A 15,570-nucleotide genomic window follows, 5' to 3' on the forward strand; every position below is an offset into this window, starting at 1 on the left:
GTATAGTGTGGGACAGTTAGTTTTACTATGACGCACACTCGAAGTTCGGCATTTTCAACAATGGTTGGATGCTGAGGTAATTGACTAATTGCTTCTGACTGGCGACGAAGACCGAATCCGGTACGGCGATCCGTCCACTCTCTCATGGCGATCGTTGTCGAAAGCGCAGGGTGAAGTTCCAGTTTCTTTCAAAACAATTCTTACCTAATTGTCTATGATCTGGGCAGAGGCTCCCGCCTTGGCCAACTGTTGAACTTCCATTCGTGTCAGTTGAGACTCCAGAAGTCGTTTCATTTTTTTTTTTAATTCTTGCGTTCCAAGATCCGCTGGGTTCTCTTCTGATGCAGCATGTCGAAAGCTCACTAGAATTCTTATGTAATTGATTTGAACCACTGTGTTGTATATGGATTTCAATCCATTTGCGACCAGGATTCCAACCACTTTCTTGTCTGTTGCTCCTTTCACCCAACTGAGTGCGATCGTGGAGTCCGTGAATGTGTCATTCTGTGACGTTGATGTTTTCCAGTTTCACGAATTCAATGGTTTTCAGGATGTTGACTATGCCCATCTCGAGCGCTTGCATATCCAGTTTTGGAATCGTCCAAATTTCTTTCAACGGTTTGACCTTTGATTTGGCGTAGATTAGGTGGCATCCCATTTCATTTACAACGTAAATTGTCCATAATTGTTGTACCGCTTTCCAACCAACTTTGAGCAAGCTAGAGAACATGGTTTTCTCTCGCTCAACATCTTGCTCAAGGTATTCGAGGGATTTCCTTTCTTCTTTTACGTCGATTCCAGATACTTGCATTTTGGTGTCGACTATTTCTTGCTCTCTTATTCCACTTTCAACTAGTCTCATCTCCCTGTTTGTAGTCTCATCTCCCTGTTTGCCGTTTGTGCACTCATGAGATGACTGTCTATTTTTGTTCTCTGAATCCACCGGAAACAACTGAAGTGTGCTTTTAGTTTCCTCCCTGTTCCTCGACTGATCTGGCAACATTCACCATAAACAAAACTGGCTCTGGTTTTTGATACAATAATTCAAAAAGATTTGAAAAATAAGCGCTCGCCTCTGCTTTTACATTGAACAGAGGCGAAGCTTAGATACTATATGATAGTGTACGAAATAAATCATAACGAATGAAAAGAGTGATTCATCATACATTGGAAGGGGAAAGAAGAACGATTTTCATAATGGAAAGGAACAGAGCTTAAATTGAGAGGAAAATGTGTACAGAAAAGCACAAAAAGAATCAAAAACCGTGAGGAACGACGCTTTCAACAGGAAGGATTCGTTCTTTTTTCAACTACGAGATTTTCTAAAATCTAACATTCACCCTTTTCACTCGCTGTGTCGGTTTTCTGGGAATGTTCAACGATATTCACCTTTTCAAATGTTCTTACACGATTCATTTCTTGTATTTAGCTATAAGCTACTAAGATTTTGAATAAAATATTCAAAAGTTTATAAAACTAGCCGTATAATCAATTTAATTCAGTGCTTACAAAAATTATTTTTAAAATATCAGAAATAGACTATTCATTCAGAAAGGATGTTAATAATAGTTTGAAACATAAATTCAAAAAAAAGCAGTAATATGTGCAAGTAGGACGGTTAACTTGTCGCCCAGTGGTCGCTCAGAATGATAAAGAAACAAAGCAATGTCTCTTTGCAGAGAGAATGCAAGACGCAGGGTCTCAGTTAGTCACCCCACAGCAAATATTCAAGTGTTTGAGTGTGATAAGAAGAAAACAAAAGTTTTTAGAAAAAATGGATCTCAACTAAATTTCTAAGGGTTGTCCCGATGTACACCAGTTGGCTGAAAATGACCAATTCTGGCTGAAAATTGAGCTCAAATGCCTCAATTTTTCCATATTTTGTCTGTCTGTGTGTCCATATGTCCCACTTTCTATGAGAAATCTCTGAAAAATCGGAAAATTGAAAAACTAAGTCGATTTTGATTTATTTTCGCATTAAAAATGACTGAAAATACGCTTTTATGCCACTTTTCGTAGAATTTAACGAGATTTCGTGCTGAAAACTGCACATTTTTGAATGGAAAATACAGAAAATCGGCTGAAATTCGAACGTGTCTCGTTGGAACTGGTTATTGATTTTTTAGGCTGGAAATCACCATTTTCAATCAGAGTTTAGTGACTTTTAACCATTTTTCCTTGAAAATCAGTCAGAAATCACATTTTTCATTACTTTTTTCCTTAAAAATCATCTAAAAATTACTTTTTTCCAGAATTTTGGCAATGAAGGGGAAATCGTCGGCTCCACGTCCTCGCCGAGCCAATAAATATTATATTCACCGAATTGTAATCCGGAGACGGATCACAGATATTGTAAAGTGAATGAGATGCCGGAGCAATGATTTTTGACGGAAAACATATCGAAAAATGAGTGAAAATAGGGTTTTGGCTGAAAATTGATCGAAAAATGTCTGCAAAAGGGATTTCTGGCCGAAAACAGATCGAAAAATGACTGAGAATCAGGTTTTCAGCCGAACAAGTGGATTATAGTTTAAAAATAGGGTCTAAGATAAGATTTTCAGATTCCAAAACAGGATTTGATTCTGAAAATTACTGAAAATGGAGGTTTTAAATCTAAAATGACCATTTTTCAACCCCAAAAACTCATTCCTTACAGTAAACCTATTTGGAAGAGAGCGTGTCATCCATAATCTGGAGTAGATGTAGGACGTCATGGGAACCCGATTATTTGAAAGTTCAGGTCGGAGTGTCATTAACCTACAATGCGGATTTATATCATTCACGGTGACCTCAATCGTTTGTTACAATGACAAAACATGTTGAATACAGTGACAAAAGTGTCAGTTACAGTGACCAAATAGTCAGTTACAGTGACCAAATGGTCAGTTACAGTGAGCAAATTGTCAGTTTCAGTAACCGAATTCGCTAGTTACAGTGACCAAATTTTCAGATACAGTGACCAAATTTTTAGATACAGTGACCAAATTTACAGATACAGTGACCAAAATAGGGAAAATCAGATATCAGGAATGGCGAAATAAGAAAAAACCAGAAGTTTCAACAATTTCTTGTTTCCAAGTCGAATATAATTCTAGTTCAGGGAAATTACGTTGAAATGTGAGTCTTTTCGTCAATTATAAGAAAAAATGGCGCTTCCAGGGTAGGAAAGATTTTTCGAAAAACGAAAATACCCCTGAAAATGGGCACCAAAAGAAAATTTTTCAAGTATTTATAGTTTTGAATCAAATTCTCATCTAGGAAACTTTTAAGAGACAATGTCAGTAATTCTCGAACTGCCCATAGAACACATCGGCCAAACGCAATTAGCTCATTTGGTTTTTTGATATTATGGGTCCCTATGATGATGTTATGAAAAAACCGTACAGCTTTTTAGGCTCCGCCCCTTTTGACATATAGAAAAAAATCGTGGGAGTGAAAAAATTAATTTTTTCCCTTCAACTGACTTTTGGACAAAAAGTTTAGAAATGAGTTTTAGTCGTGTTTTTGAGCATTTTTCGTGTTGACAACTTTCGAAAAATCCTTTGGTATCATTTGAAAAAAAGTGATTTTTTGAAAAAATGTTTAGTTTTTCGCATACCCCCAACAATTTTTCCACGGGGTGTAAAAAGTTTTTTATTGCAGTTTGATTGTCTTTAGACCGTCTAACTTTGTGCCAATTTTTATCTTGAAATTCCAGCACCTTTTTTTTCTATGAGCAAAAATGTGTGTTTTTTCACGAAATTTTCACGTACCCCCCTCCATGGTGAAAAAAGTGAAAGTTTCAAAAATGCAAGAAACTTGGTATATGAGTTTATCTGATTGTAATCAAAATGTTCACGAAGTATGAAAACCTATAATACAGTTTCTCCGATGTTATGAGACCTCGAAAACTCAATATCACTATTTTCAGATGGAGCTGTAAAAATCAGATATTTTACAGAATTTCCTCAATTTATTACTTTTAATATTATTTCATTTTCAATTTTCATAGGTTTTCATCACTTTTCTACGAAAGAAAGTTATGAGTCACGTTTTTCTCTGCTCGGTGATTCTTGACCTTTTTCATATTTCTGTATCCTCTCTACGATACCTTTTTCTCAGCAGTAAAATGGTTCAAAGCTAATATTCCATATTACTTGAAAATGACATTACCATTGGCAATTACGTGGCAATGACATAGGCAAACGATTCATTAGTTTCCCATTGGTGATTACTGTAAAAAATTGTTACAACGTCATGATGCTTCTTTCTCTTGCAACGCAGTTTTCTGCTCTCCTTTTGACACTGCTTGCAATTCTATCACTAGTACTTTTTATTTTTAAGTTTTACTATAAGCTTATGTAGATCTTGACACTCCACGCATCTCTGCAACAAGTTGATTGTATCTTTGCACTGATAGGCTTGAATCACCGAGCAGAGAAAAACGTGACTGATAACTTTCTTCCTTAGAAAAGTGATGAAAACCTATGAAAATTGAAAATGAAATAATATTAAAAGTAATAAATTGAGGAAATTCTGTAAAATATCTGATTTTTACAGCTCCATCTGAAAATAGTGATATTGAGTTTTCGAGGTCTCATAACATCGGAGAAACTGTATTATAGGTTTTCATACTTTGTGAACATTTTGATTACAATCAAATAAACTCAGATACCAAGTTTCTTGCATTTTTGAAACTTTCACTTTTTTCACCATGGAGGGGGGTACGTGAAAATTTCGTGAAAAAACACACATTTTTGCTCATAGAAAAAAAAGGTGCCGGAATTTCAAGATAAAAATTAACACAAAGTTGGACGGTCTAAAGACAATCAAACTGCAATAAAAAACTTTTTACATCCCGTGGAAAAATTGTTGGGGGTATGCGAAAAACTGAACATTTTTTCAAAAAATCACTTTTTTTCAAATGATACCAAAAGATTTTTCGAAAGTTGTCAACACGAAAAATGTTCAAAAACACGCCTAAAACTCATTTCTAATTTTTTTGTCCAAAAATCAGTTGAAGGGAAAAAATTAATTTTTTCACTCCCCCGATTTTTTTCTACATGTCAAAAGGGGCGGAGCCTAAAAAGCTGTACGGTTTTTTCATAACATCATCATAGGGACCCATAATATCAAAAAACCAAATGAGCTAATTGCGTTTGGCCGATGTGTTCTATGGGCTGTTGGCCTTTGGTTGATCACTAGAGAAAGTCTCTCTTAAATAATTACAACCCGCTTCAATTCAAATCCGTTTTGGTTCTTTCCATTTGTGTTTCCTCTCTTTTTCCCATGTTTCAAACTGTCAATATCGTTTTTCCTCGTGTTTCTTTCCAACTCACCGTTTTTATAGCGCCCCCTCGAAATATTTATTATTCGATTAGGTCGTTTTCCCAGAGGAGGGAGGCGCCTGGAAACCACCGCCCACGTTTTATCACTCAATTTTTCCTATAAATATCTCTCCTTCTCCGGCTTTTCTCAGTTCACCAGCTCAAGTCAGCATGTGGTTCGGTTCTCCTATTCCCTTTCTTATTGTCTTCGTTGTGGTCTCTTCGGCCTTTGTTCCAGACGATCCAGAACTCGAGGCTCATCTCAACAATGGAATTGCCCCCACTCGCTCTCTTGGCTTCATACCTTACTATAATACCGAGAAAGTCGTATTGAACTTCATGGACAGAATGGAACGGTGTATGTATATGAAGTATCCCAATGCGCTCTCAAGTCTATTTGCCCCCGGATTCAGCCTTCAGGCGTGTGATAGAAAAATGAACAGAGGTAAGTGCCGAATATAACAAAAAGGTTCCTAACCATTCCGATTTTAGAAAGAGTCATTGACTGGATCAGGTCGAAACGGCCCAATCTTCGCAAGGTTCGATTTGCGAATGTCACCGACGAATCAATCACTTTCCATCTCATTTGCCATGAACTCACAGGGCCCGGAAAATACATCGAACTTGTCCTGGACCTGGAATATTTCCAACTCCAATCTGGAAGAATTCATGGCTGTGATCTTTCTGGAAACTAATGGAATTAAATGATATTTGGTTTCCAAAGAGTACATGTTTCTCTCATTCAGAGTTGTTTGATTTCAATACATTTTCAATCCTACCAAGCACCTTGTTCTTTCAGAAATTGTTGGCCAAAAACGCAGAAAAAACGAGAAGGGTTTGTCTACCGCGCCACAGGCATGATGGAGCATATTCAGAAATTACACCGCGTTTGAGGCGCACCAGATGACCACCGGAACATTTACCGAGCTACAGGCACGTCAGACCATATTCAGAAATGACACCGCGTTAAAAGCGCGCTAGCTGACCTAGACAAGATTTACCGCGCCAAAGGCACGCCAGACTCTCTTGCCCGGATATCGAAGTTACCGAGAAAAAAATCTGATCGTTCTTGACTGACTAAGTTTTATGAAGCACATTCGAAAAGAAACAAAGTGTTAAATTTTTCTAAGATTGTTTATGATAATCGAAAAAATATGAAATATAGAAAAAAATGATATAACAACATGTAGTTATCGGGAGGATTTCAAAGGGGAGAGGGGGCACACGAGAAAAAATTATGAAAAAATTTCATTGACAGGCGGATACAAAGATGTGGTCGAAGAAGAAGACAATTTTTTCGAAGAGCACATTCTGAAAATAGCAGATTTGGACTAAGAAGTTGGAATATGAACTGTTATAGTTTTGTTTTTCAAAAACAGAAAACTTACGAATTCTTGATTTTCGAATTTGGCCTTGAGCTCCCGGATTCGAACCAAGTGCTGTTGGAATTCTTCTTCATTCAATGTTGCTAAGAAGCTTTCAAATCCAGCCAATGCGACGGACAGGGAAACGGAGTTGGTTTCATCGCCACGAGGAGTCTTGTTGCCGACGAGGCGACTCTCGATAGACTCCACGGAGTCTACCAATATTTCAAGTGGGACCGTCTGCAAATAACGCTTATTGAAATGACAAAAATTCAAAAACTTGCCTTGTTGACATCGGTCAGGTAGCGTTGTCTCTCGAGTGTTTTCAAGAACTCGTCGAAGAGACGTCGCGACATTGTGGACGCACACTCTCGGAGAGCTAGAAGGATGAGATGAGCCTTTATTGGTTTTTGAAGCTCCGGATTCCGCTGGGTTTCTATTTGTGCGGGTGAAGATGGTTGCTGCGAAGTCGCGTTTGACGACGATGAAGACGTCGACTGTGAGTTCCGCATCATTTCCGGCGAAGGTTCTCGCAACGACATTGCCTTCGGGTTGGCAGGACCAGATTCTTCTGCATCATTTTCTTCTTTTTCTTCATCTTCTTCAGCTGGTTCTTGCTCATCATCGGTTTCTTCCGCTCCATCTTCATCCAATTCTTTGTCCTCGACTTCATCCTCCATTCTGTCAAGTCGTCCGTTGTGGACTTCGTGGTTGTCTTCTGCTTCTTCCTCATCTTCCCCCTTTTCTTCTTCTTCTCCGCTCTCAATTCTTTCAGCATCTTGAATAGCGGGTCTTGCATTTCCTTCTATATTGAAGGCTGCTGCAATCATGTTTGCATCGAAAACGTCAAACTCCAAATCCACGTCTTCTTCCTCGAGTTCTTCTTCATCTGGTCTTTCTCCCTGAAGATCTTCGTCGGCATTTCCCTCTACTCCTTCTAGTTCAACTTCTTCATCGACATCTTCCTCTCCCTCACTTTCCTCATCTTCAACTTGAACAAGATCCATATGAGTGGCAAGAATCGATCGTCTTTTCTCCATAAGGTTTCTGTGACCGTCCAGCTTTCCATTCACTCCGAAACAGTGGAGTCTATTTGCATCCAGTTGTCCCCTCCATCCGCTCAGCCCGGTCCCAACAAACGATTCTTGAATTCTGTTCTTTGGGATTCTTTCCCATGAATCGGCAATCCAAGAAGCAAAAACATCATTGGCTGGGACGTCCGGGGTTGGATCTGCCGACGTCTCACGCCAGTTCTGGAAGTTTTCTCGGAGATTTGCAATGAATTCCGGCTTCCAGTAGATGTTGGCTGCCTGAAACAAATAGGATATGATTAAAAGTTTTTTATTTAAAGATTCGTACTAAAACTTTGATTCCGGAGTTTTTATTTTGAGACAGACATTCTGAATTGTTTATCTAAAATTTGAAAAATAGAATTCAAAATTTGGAGTCGAAATCGTATGTCCAGAAACGAAAATCTCCAAGAACAGGACCTTAGACTGAAAACTTTAAGTTGAAAACTCTTTTTGCATTCTTGGTCCACAACTTCCACTATTTCATAAACTTGCAAACTCACTTGCAACACTTCAACTGCGTTCTCTGGCACCAAAATGCTATCCACCGCCCGACTTTTCAAGAATCGAGTCATTTCTTCATGGCTGCTTCGTGAATCCCACACGACCAGTTTTCTTGTGGTTTGGCTTCTTCCGAGAAATGTTGGAAGAAGTCTTTTCAAATCAGAAGAGTCGATTGACGACTCCGGTTTCGCATTCAGCTCGATACGCGATTTGAATTGGTTTTTTATCGTCGCGAACTGCTTCCACTCCTTTCCAGTTAATTTCCTTTTACTTGGAAGAACCACGAACGGTCGGCATTTGGATCCGTCCAACTTGGCTGCGAGCAGCACCGTGATGCGCACCTTGTGGTACGTTGCCTGCTTTTGCCAGAGCTGAAAATATAAAAGTTATAAATTGTAACCCTTTTAAAAAGTTTACCGGAGCTTTTTTCTGAAAGCTGAAACATAAATCCACTTCGTTGATGGCCAAAATTTGTTGGTATCTTCTTCTCAACATCATGTGCTCCAGAGTCACCAAAAAATCGATGCATTCGATGACACCGATTTTCAGGAAGCACTTCTTTTCCCGAGAAACATCCTTGACGGCTTGGAGGAGATGTGGATCTGCGCCTGCCTCCTCTTCAAAACTTATGTCAACGTTGGAGATCGTCACGTAATCTTCGAAGTCTTCCTTATTCTGAGCTCTTAATTGCCTTCTTGAATCCAACAAGCCAACATGATTTTCCAATGCTCCTCCTTTGTTGAAGCATCGAATTTTGGATGGGTCGATTCCTCCACTTCCAATGTCCAAGCCGCAAGAGGCGAACGAGTCGACTATTTCCTTCCTGGTGATCGAGTTCCAGGCATCGACAATCCATGGGAGATAGTCTTCCATTGATGGTGGCTCTGTTTGGAGGTGTCCTGTCTCGATCCACCACTGCTTGTAGTTGTTCCTGATTCCTACCAGCAGCTTGGGTTTCCAGAAGAGGTCTGCGATCTGGAATAAGACTGATGTAGTTAAAAGAAAATAATATTTTTTGTGTTTTTGATTTTAAAGACTGTTACTTCCTCGAGAGGTTTTGTATTAAAAAATTGACAATTACTCTTGAAGTTGATAATTTTTGAAAAAAAAACCCCAATTAACCTGAAGAGTGTTGTTCTCTTCCTCTGGAAAGCAAACAACATCAGTCTTCCGTCGATTCAAAAAGTCAATGACTTCATTGTGGTTGTGGGCGATGTTTGAATCCCAGATGAGTAAGTTTTGATTGATGTAACTCTCATCTGGTCCACTTCCGGATTTCAAAAATGAAATCATATCCTTGGGAGTGAAGTGTGGAAGGGAGGTCGAGGCCAAGTTTAGCTTTCCACTGAACAACTTCTTGCATCTTGGAACTTCAACTCTCATCGCCCGTTTTTGGCCTTCTCCCTCTCTTATAAGAATGTAAGGAAGATGTTTGGCTCCGGTTGATTTGGCGGTTAACATGATCGTTAGCCGCACTTCTTTGTGTTTCAGTACTGATCTCTTTGACTGAAATGTGTTCAGCTCCGAAGACGATTTTTTGAAGAATCGGAGTTTGAGCTCGACTTCGTCACAAACGTGAACAAAGTTGTACGCCTTTCTCTTGTGGCATTGTTCCAAATGGAGGAAAAAATCGATGCATCTCTCCACAGACACATGGCCAGAATGTCTTTTTCTGGAAGACACATCCTGGACGACTTTGTCGAAGTCTTCATCTCTCTTGCCAAGTTTTCGAGTTGTATTTCTATAATCGTGCTTCTCTAATTCAGGATTCGCATCGTATGAAGAGGCTCCTTCTTCAGCATAACTTGAATCCATCGAGGGTCCTGGACCAGCTTCCTCCGATGCTTGTCTGGAGTCCGTTTTGGAAGAGGATTGTCTGAAACAGATAATTTATAATTATAGTAGAACGAGAGCTACGATTTTAAAAAGACATACAGTCAATTTGGATGAAAAATAAAAAAAGAAAGAAGTTTTACACACCAAAAACTAATTTTGAAATTGAAAATCGTAATTTGAAACCCTGAATCCGAAATTTCTCTTGTGGCATTGTTCCAAAAAGAAAAATTCTTGAATTTTTTAAATGTAAAAACGCTAATTTTGATATTCAAAATATCAGCATTAGATTTTTTGGTATTCTTATTTTCGAAATTTCGTCTTAATATGGTTGAAAATCAGAAATCCGAAAAATAAAGTGCGAATTCTGGAAATCAAACATGAAATTTGAGAAGTCGATGGGGCCAATTGTAAAAATCTAGAATAGGAATCTGTATTTTGAAATCGAGAACCAAAAATTTCATATTAGGAGGTTTAAACTTGAAATACGGGGTTTGACATGCGAAATCCAGGATTTAAGCTCCAGAATTTTAAACTGGAAAGTAAACAGTTCAAGATAAGATATTCGTACTCCGGAACCTCAAAATTAAGATATCCGGTCGTGTGGGATATAATTTATGTTTCGGAATTTATAATTTGATCTCTATTTTTGAGAAAACGACACTTTTTCCAAATATTGTTATAACTGGGATTTAATTTTTTGATATAATATGAAATATATGGACAGTTTTGTTTTCTATAAGCTGAAAATGGTTGGATAAAAAGACCAATCCGTAGCATTTTGAAATACTGAAACTATTCCTCAAAATTCTGTATTTTTAAATAGGTTTCAGTTGTAAATTCTATACTCTGACATTATTTCTGACTTAAATCAGCACTCACCTTCTCTCCTTTGCTTGTCTTTCTTCGGCTGATCCTTGTCGCTTTCTTTTAGCCGACAATCCGACGTTGTTGCTGCTCGACGGGCCAGCCTGACTTTTTTTCTTCATCTGCACCTCTTTTATTTCTAGCAGCCTGAAAAAACCAATTTTTCTGGAAGTTTCACGATAGAATTAATGAATTTACCATTCAATACATTTCTGATCAGTGACATCCGGATGATCGAGCAGTCTGAAAACATTATTTTTAGAAGACATCACTTCAACGCGAACTTACAGATCCAAGACACTTGGGTCTGGCTGAAGATTCAGTTTGAAGAGCATCATTGCTTTCTGTGAGGTGTCCAGTGCAATTCGTTTATCCAAAACTTCTTTGGAGGTCAACAATTTGTATGACCTGAGAACAATTCAAATAATTAATGTTATTCACCTAATAACGTGAAAGCTCACCTCAACACACATTGCGAAAACGGGAACATTTCACTTAGGTCGCCAATTTCGTAGAAAAAACGCTCGCATGCGTCATTCAGCGTTATCGACGACCTGGCAATTTCCGTTTCGAAGTAGATGCTTTTAATAAGCACCGCCAGAATTTCAAACGGCCATTCTTTTTGCGTTCTGTAAGTACATGATTTTCAAATAAAGAGATTTGAACATTTATATCAAAAACTGAATTTTGGAATTGTCGTTAAGTTACCGAAAGATCTGCTCGCCCAAATCTAATAACTTGTGGGAGTAACTTTCAAAAATTCAAAGGAAAAGCATACATTTTTGAACACTCCAATAAAGAGTAGAATCAACTGAAAAAAACTACTGAAATTTCACTTCTTCTCTTAAAAATTAAAAAAATTTGTTATAAAAAAAACTCTTTTTCGAACCACATGAAAATTTTAATTTTCAAGCTTTCGCAATAAAAAAAGTGGGATTTTATAGATTTTAAACGAGAAAACTTACTTTTTCTCTGCTGATGCGCTCATTTTCCACAATTTTTGAAGATTTGACACTTGTTTGGGAGTTTTCTGGAACGATGGATGTAATCTTTATATTAAAAAGACAAGAGAAAAAAACGAAAGGTAACGAATTAAGAATTGTTTTTTTTAGTTTAATTGATTAAAACCTCGATTCTCATGAAAAAAAAAACGGTAGGATCGATTTTTCGAAACCCTCATCCATTTTTGATAAAACAACATGAGAATTTACAGTAGAAATCAAGAAATTAGAGAGAAAAAATAAAAAAAAACAACAATCTATCCTAAATTTTCTCGGAAACAATAGATTTAGTCCAAAGCAGAGACGCAGATAGTGGGGCCCTGTCACTATTGGAGACGCAGACGCAAAGAGTTCTCCTTCTCCCCCTCCGCTTGCCGTGCCGTTATACGTTCAATTTTCTCTTCTCCACACTATTACACCGAGAACAACAACACACGGTGTTAAAGGGAGAGAGGGGTCACTAGAGGAGAGAGTTATGCGGTGTGAATAGAAATGAAGAAGAGAGGACTGCGATAGATTAGAGACGCAGTCAGTGAAAGTGTTGCAAGTGTGGCAGTGGCCCTAGGGTCGGTATTGATTTCTGGCAAAACTTTGGGTGGTTTGGAGAGTTTCTCAATGATTCCCTCACGAACTTTATAAACTTTTATGCCAAAAGATGAAAAACCTAGGTATTTCAGACGACACTAACCAATTTATCGAAACAGCGATTGAAAATGTCTCCAAAAATGAGAAAAACAGAGGAAATAGTTGAGAATCGGTAATCGTCTTCAATTTCAGCGATTTGCCAGCAGTTTGCATACTTTCACATGCGAGGAGGTCGACGAAAAGAAGCTGATCAATTCAATAACTGCAAATTAGAACCCCATGCACAAAAGTCGAGTAATAACTGCGGCTGTGAAGATTTCGCAAGAAAATTAATAGTCAATGTCTTGGTGAGAATTTATAGGCTATGAAAATATGGAAAACGTGCTGAAAATTGTAAAATAACGGAACAAAATACAATTTTTTGAACCGCCTACTTCAGAAAATCTTTGTTAAATCACATTTTCGTAATCTAAATTTTCGTAATCAAAACATATAGAGAAAGAAATTGGAAAACCATCAGTTTCTATAAGGAAATCCAGGATTTTTGACTAACTTTCACCCATTAATCAAATAAAGTAATAAATGAGAATTTTTGGTAAACTTAATACCTTTTTTTCATTTTTGAGAATTTTCGAACACATTTTCCTACAAACACACTCTCAGACCTTAACAAATTTACATTTGTAGCGTAAAATTGAAGTTTTGAACTTTTTCGTGTAGTTCGTCAAAGAAAAACATACGTTGTCGTGGGACATTACATTCCCAACGGAATACGAGAGAATTTTGCGCGAAATATGATGTTTTTAGCCTTGGTGAGGATTTTTCAAATATAAAATGGGAAAATTGAGCGTGAAACTGTGAAAATCATGCAACATATATTGTTTTAACCGCCCGTTCTACGAAAACGTGTCGTTGGCCATAAAAATCAAATGAACATTCTAACATTGAAGCTGCGATAGTTTTCAAATCAATTCTTCACAGTAAATTTGATATTTCTGGGTGACTTTCTCACAGACACGCTCTCAAACTCTAATAAAAATTACAATTTTAGTCTGAAATTGAATGTTTGAACCTTTTGGTTTAGTCTGTAATAGTAAAACAGAGATCGCCGTGTTACTTTGCATGTCCAATCACTTCAGAGTCAAAACTGAAAAACGATGATCAATTCAATACACTTTCATGATTTTTCGTTATTCTTAATCAAAATCTTCAAATTTTCCCCTGTTTTGTAAAATCAAAAACTTCATTTTCATTTTTAGGGCACAAAGTTAGTTCTTCAAGCACCAAATGTTGAACGTCATTCAAAAGCTCTGTAGATTACCAGCGTAGTCCAGACTAGAAGAAGAATGAGAAAGCGTAGGATGACTTGTAGGTTTTCAAATATGCTGCTGGAGCTCGAAAAAGCACAATAGAAATGAAGTGGCGCCGAAATTCTAAGTTTTGACAAAAGCAAAAGCTGTGTAAATGAGCAAACGTTCTCAAGACACTATCTAGAAGAAGGATTAGCAAACGTATGATGATTTGGACGTCTTCAAATAAGCTTGAAAACCATAGTGGGAGAGAATGCATCCGAAGTTCCAGTTTTAAAGCAGGAATATCACAATTCAGGTTGGGAAAGTGGAGAAAAAGGAAACTACTTGTCAAATAAAAATTCTACGGTCTCTCATACATGTTTTTGACTAAACATGATAGAAATAAGAGACCAAGTCTGGGAAAATTGAAAGATTTTTCGTCGTTACCGGAATTATATATTTTCTTATATGGTATTCTTGTCTGAATATCATTTTTACAATTCCAATTTAAGTTGTTTTCCTTTTCTGCGCATTGAACCCGGAAACAATGGAAAACATTCAATACTCGATAAAAATCTGCTATTTGAGTGCCCTTGCTGCTTCAAATCATGTATTTTTCGTATCTGCCACGTCGCCAAGGATCAAAGAAGCTGGTTGGTTTTCAATGTCACTTCATTACAAGCATTTACGGAATGCTGCGATTCTGAGTCGTCACTTGTAATCTTTACTAATAATATTCAACAGATCCGTCTGTCCGTTTATTTGTCGCCGATCGTAACTCCGTCGGTAGTGGACCGATTTTAATGAAACCTGGATAGATAGATAGGAAATTGCGCTTAGATGATGCCCGAACTTTTCTTTTTTCTAAAATATAAAATTTGACGTCTTCTGGAGACGATACCGATTTCAACAGTAAAAAGCGTTGAGAAAGGTGTGTCCCGACAGGGTGGTAGAAAGTTCAATCAATCTCATACTACTGGCTCGGTTGTTTCTTAACTGCATTCTCGACAGCGCCTCGGCCGCGCGTGTTTGGTGTAGCGGTCTACGCAGATGATTCTAACTCATGGGGTGCTGAGTTCGTTCCCTCCCTATCAGAAAAGTTTTTTTAAAGTAGTGATGGTGGTTTGTGAATAAGCAAATTTTTCGTTGCTCGGCTACCTAAAAATGAATTCTAGGATGAGGGTTTGTTCAAACACCGTCTCAGTCTGCCCTATTCCGAGGAGGGAGGCGGCATCGCCGCCGATCGGTCAAAAACTTTAGGTAGAATACTTCGAATCCATTTTTTGAAGATGTGAACAGAAAAGTCTTCAAGTATCTTCTTGGGGAAGGGAGGCGGCATCGCCGCCGATCAGTCAAAACTCAAAAAATTACATTTTCTGTCAAAATTTTTTTGTCAAAAGGAAAATATGTTTTGAAGTTTTTGAAAAAAGTTATAACGTTTTTGCGTATATCACTATTTATACCCTATACATAAAGTGCATTTCTTTGAAGATCTTTAAGAATTTTGCCAACTATTGTGGTGCCTTTCAGGTACAAATGAGGATTGGAATCAAAATAGACTGAATAAAAGATGGGTACTTCTACTTTTGAACTTAGAAGTATGTAAAATAGTTTTCAAGTATTCTAGAGAAAAGAGACGGCATTGCCGCCGAAGAGGTATTAAATCAGAAAGCAGAACGTTTCGGATCAAACCAGACAGAAGATTTCCGTGTATATGGAAAACATCTTGAAAGGTTTTAGGGAGGGAG

General features: G+C 37.8%; 2 protein-coding genes across 2 annotated transcripts; one reads left to right on the forward strand and one right to left on the reverse strand.

Annotated features, from left to right (window-relative positions):
• Positions 1-5,477: 5,477 nt before the first annotated feature.
• GCK72_022067 (uncharacterized protein) lies at positions 5,478-6,001 on the forward strand (the record flags this gene model as incomplete). Its single annotated transcript, XM_003092794.2, has 2 exons — positions 5,478-5,751; positions 5,799-6,001. 2 exons carry the CDS (start codon positions 5,478-5,480, stop codon positions 5,999-6,001), a joined length of 477 nt encoding a protein of 158 aa, XP_003092842.2.
• A 553-nt stretch (positions 6,002-6,554) lies between these two features.
• Positions 6,555-11,932, reverse strand: GCK72_022068 (uncharacterized protein; the record flags this gene model as incomplete). The annotated part of the gene is made up of 11 exons (XM_003092806.2): positions 6,555-6,617; positions 6,695-6,910; positions 6,955-7,980; positions 8,244-8,615; positions 8,662-9,219; positions 9,367-10,120; positions 10,960-11,091; positions 11,143-11,187; positions 11,233-11,352; positions 11,406-11,573; positions 11,910-11,932. 11 exons carry the CDS (start codon positions 11,930-11,932, stop codon positions 6,555-6,557), a joined length of 3,477 nt encoding a protein of 1,158 aa, XP_003092854.2.
• Between the last annotated feature and the right edge of the window lie 3,638 nt (positions 11,933-15,570).

Source organism: Caenorhabditis remanei, chromosome X (genome assembly GCF_010183535.1).
Source record: "Caenorhabditis remanei strain PX506 chromosome X, whole genome shotgun sequence".
Classification (NCBI taxonomy): domain Eukaryota; kingdom Metazoa; phylum Nematoda; class Chromadorea; order Rhabditida; family Rhabditidae; genus Caenorhabditis; species Caenorhabditis remanei.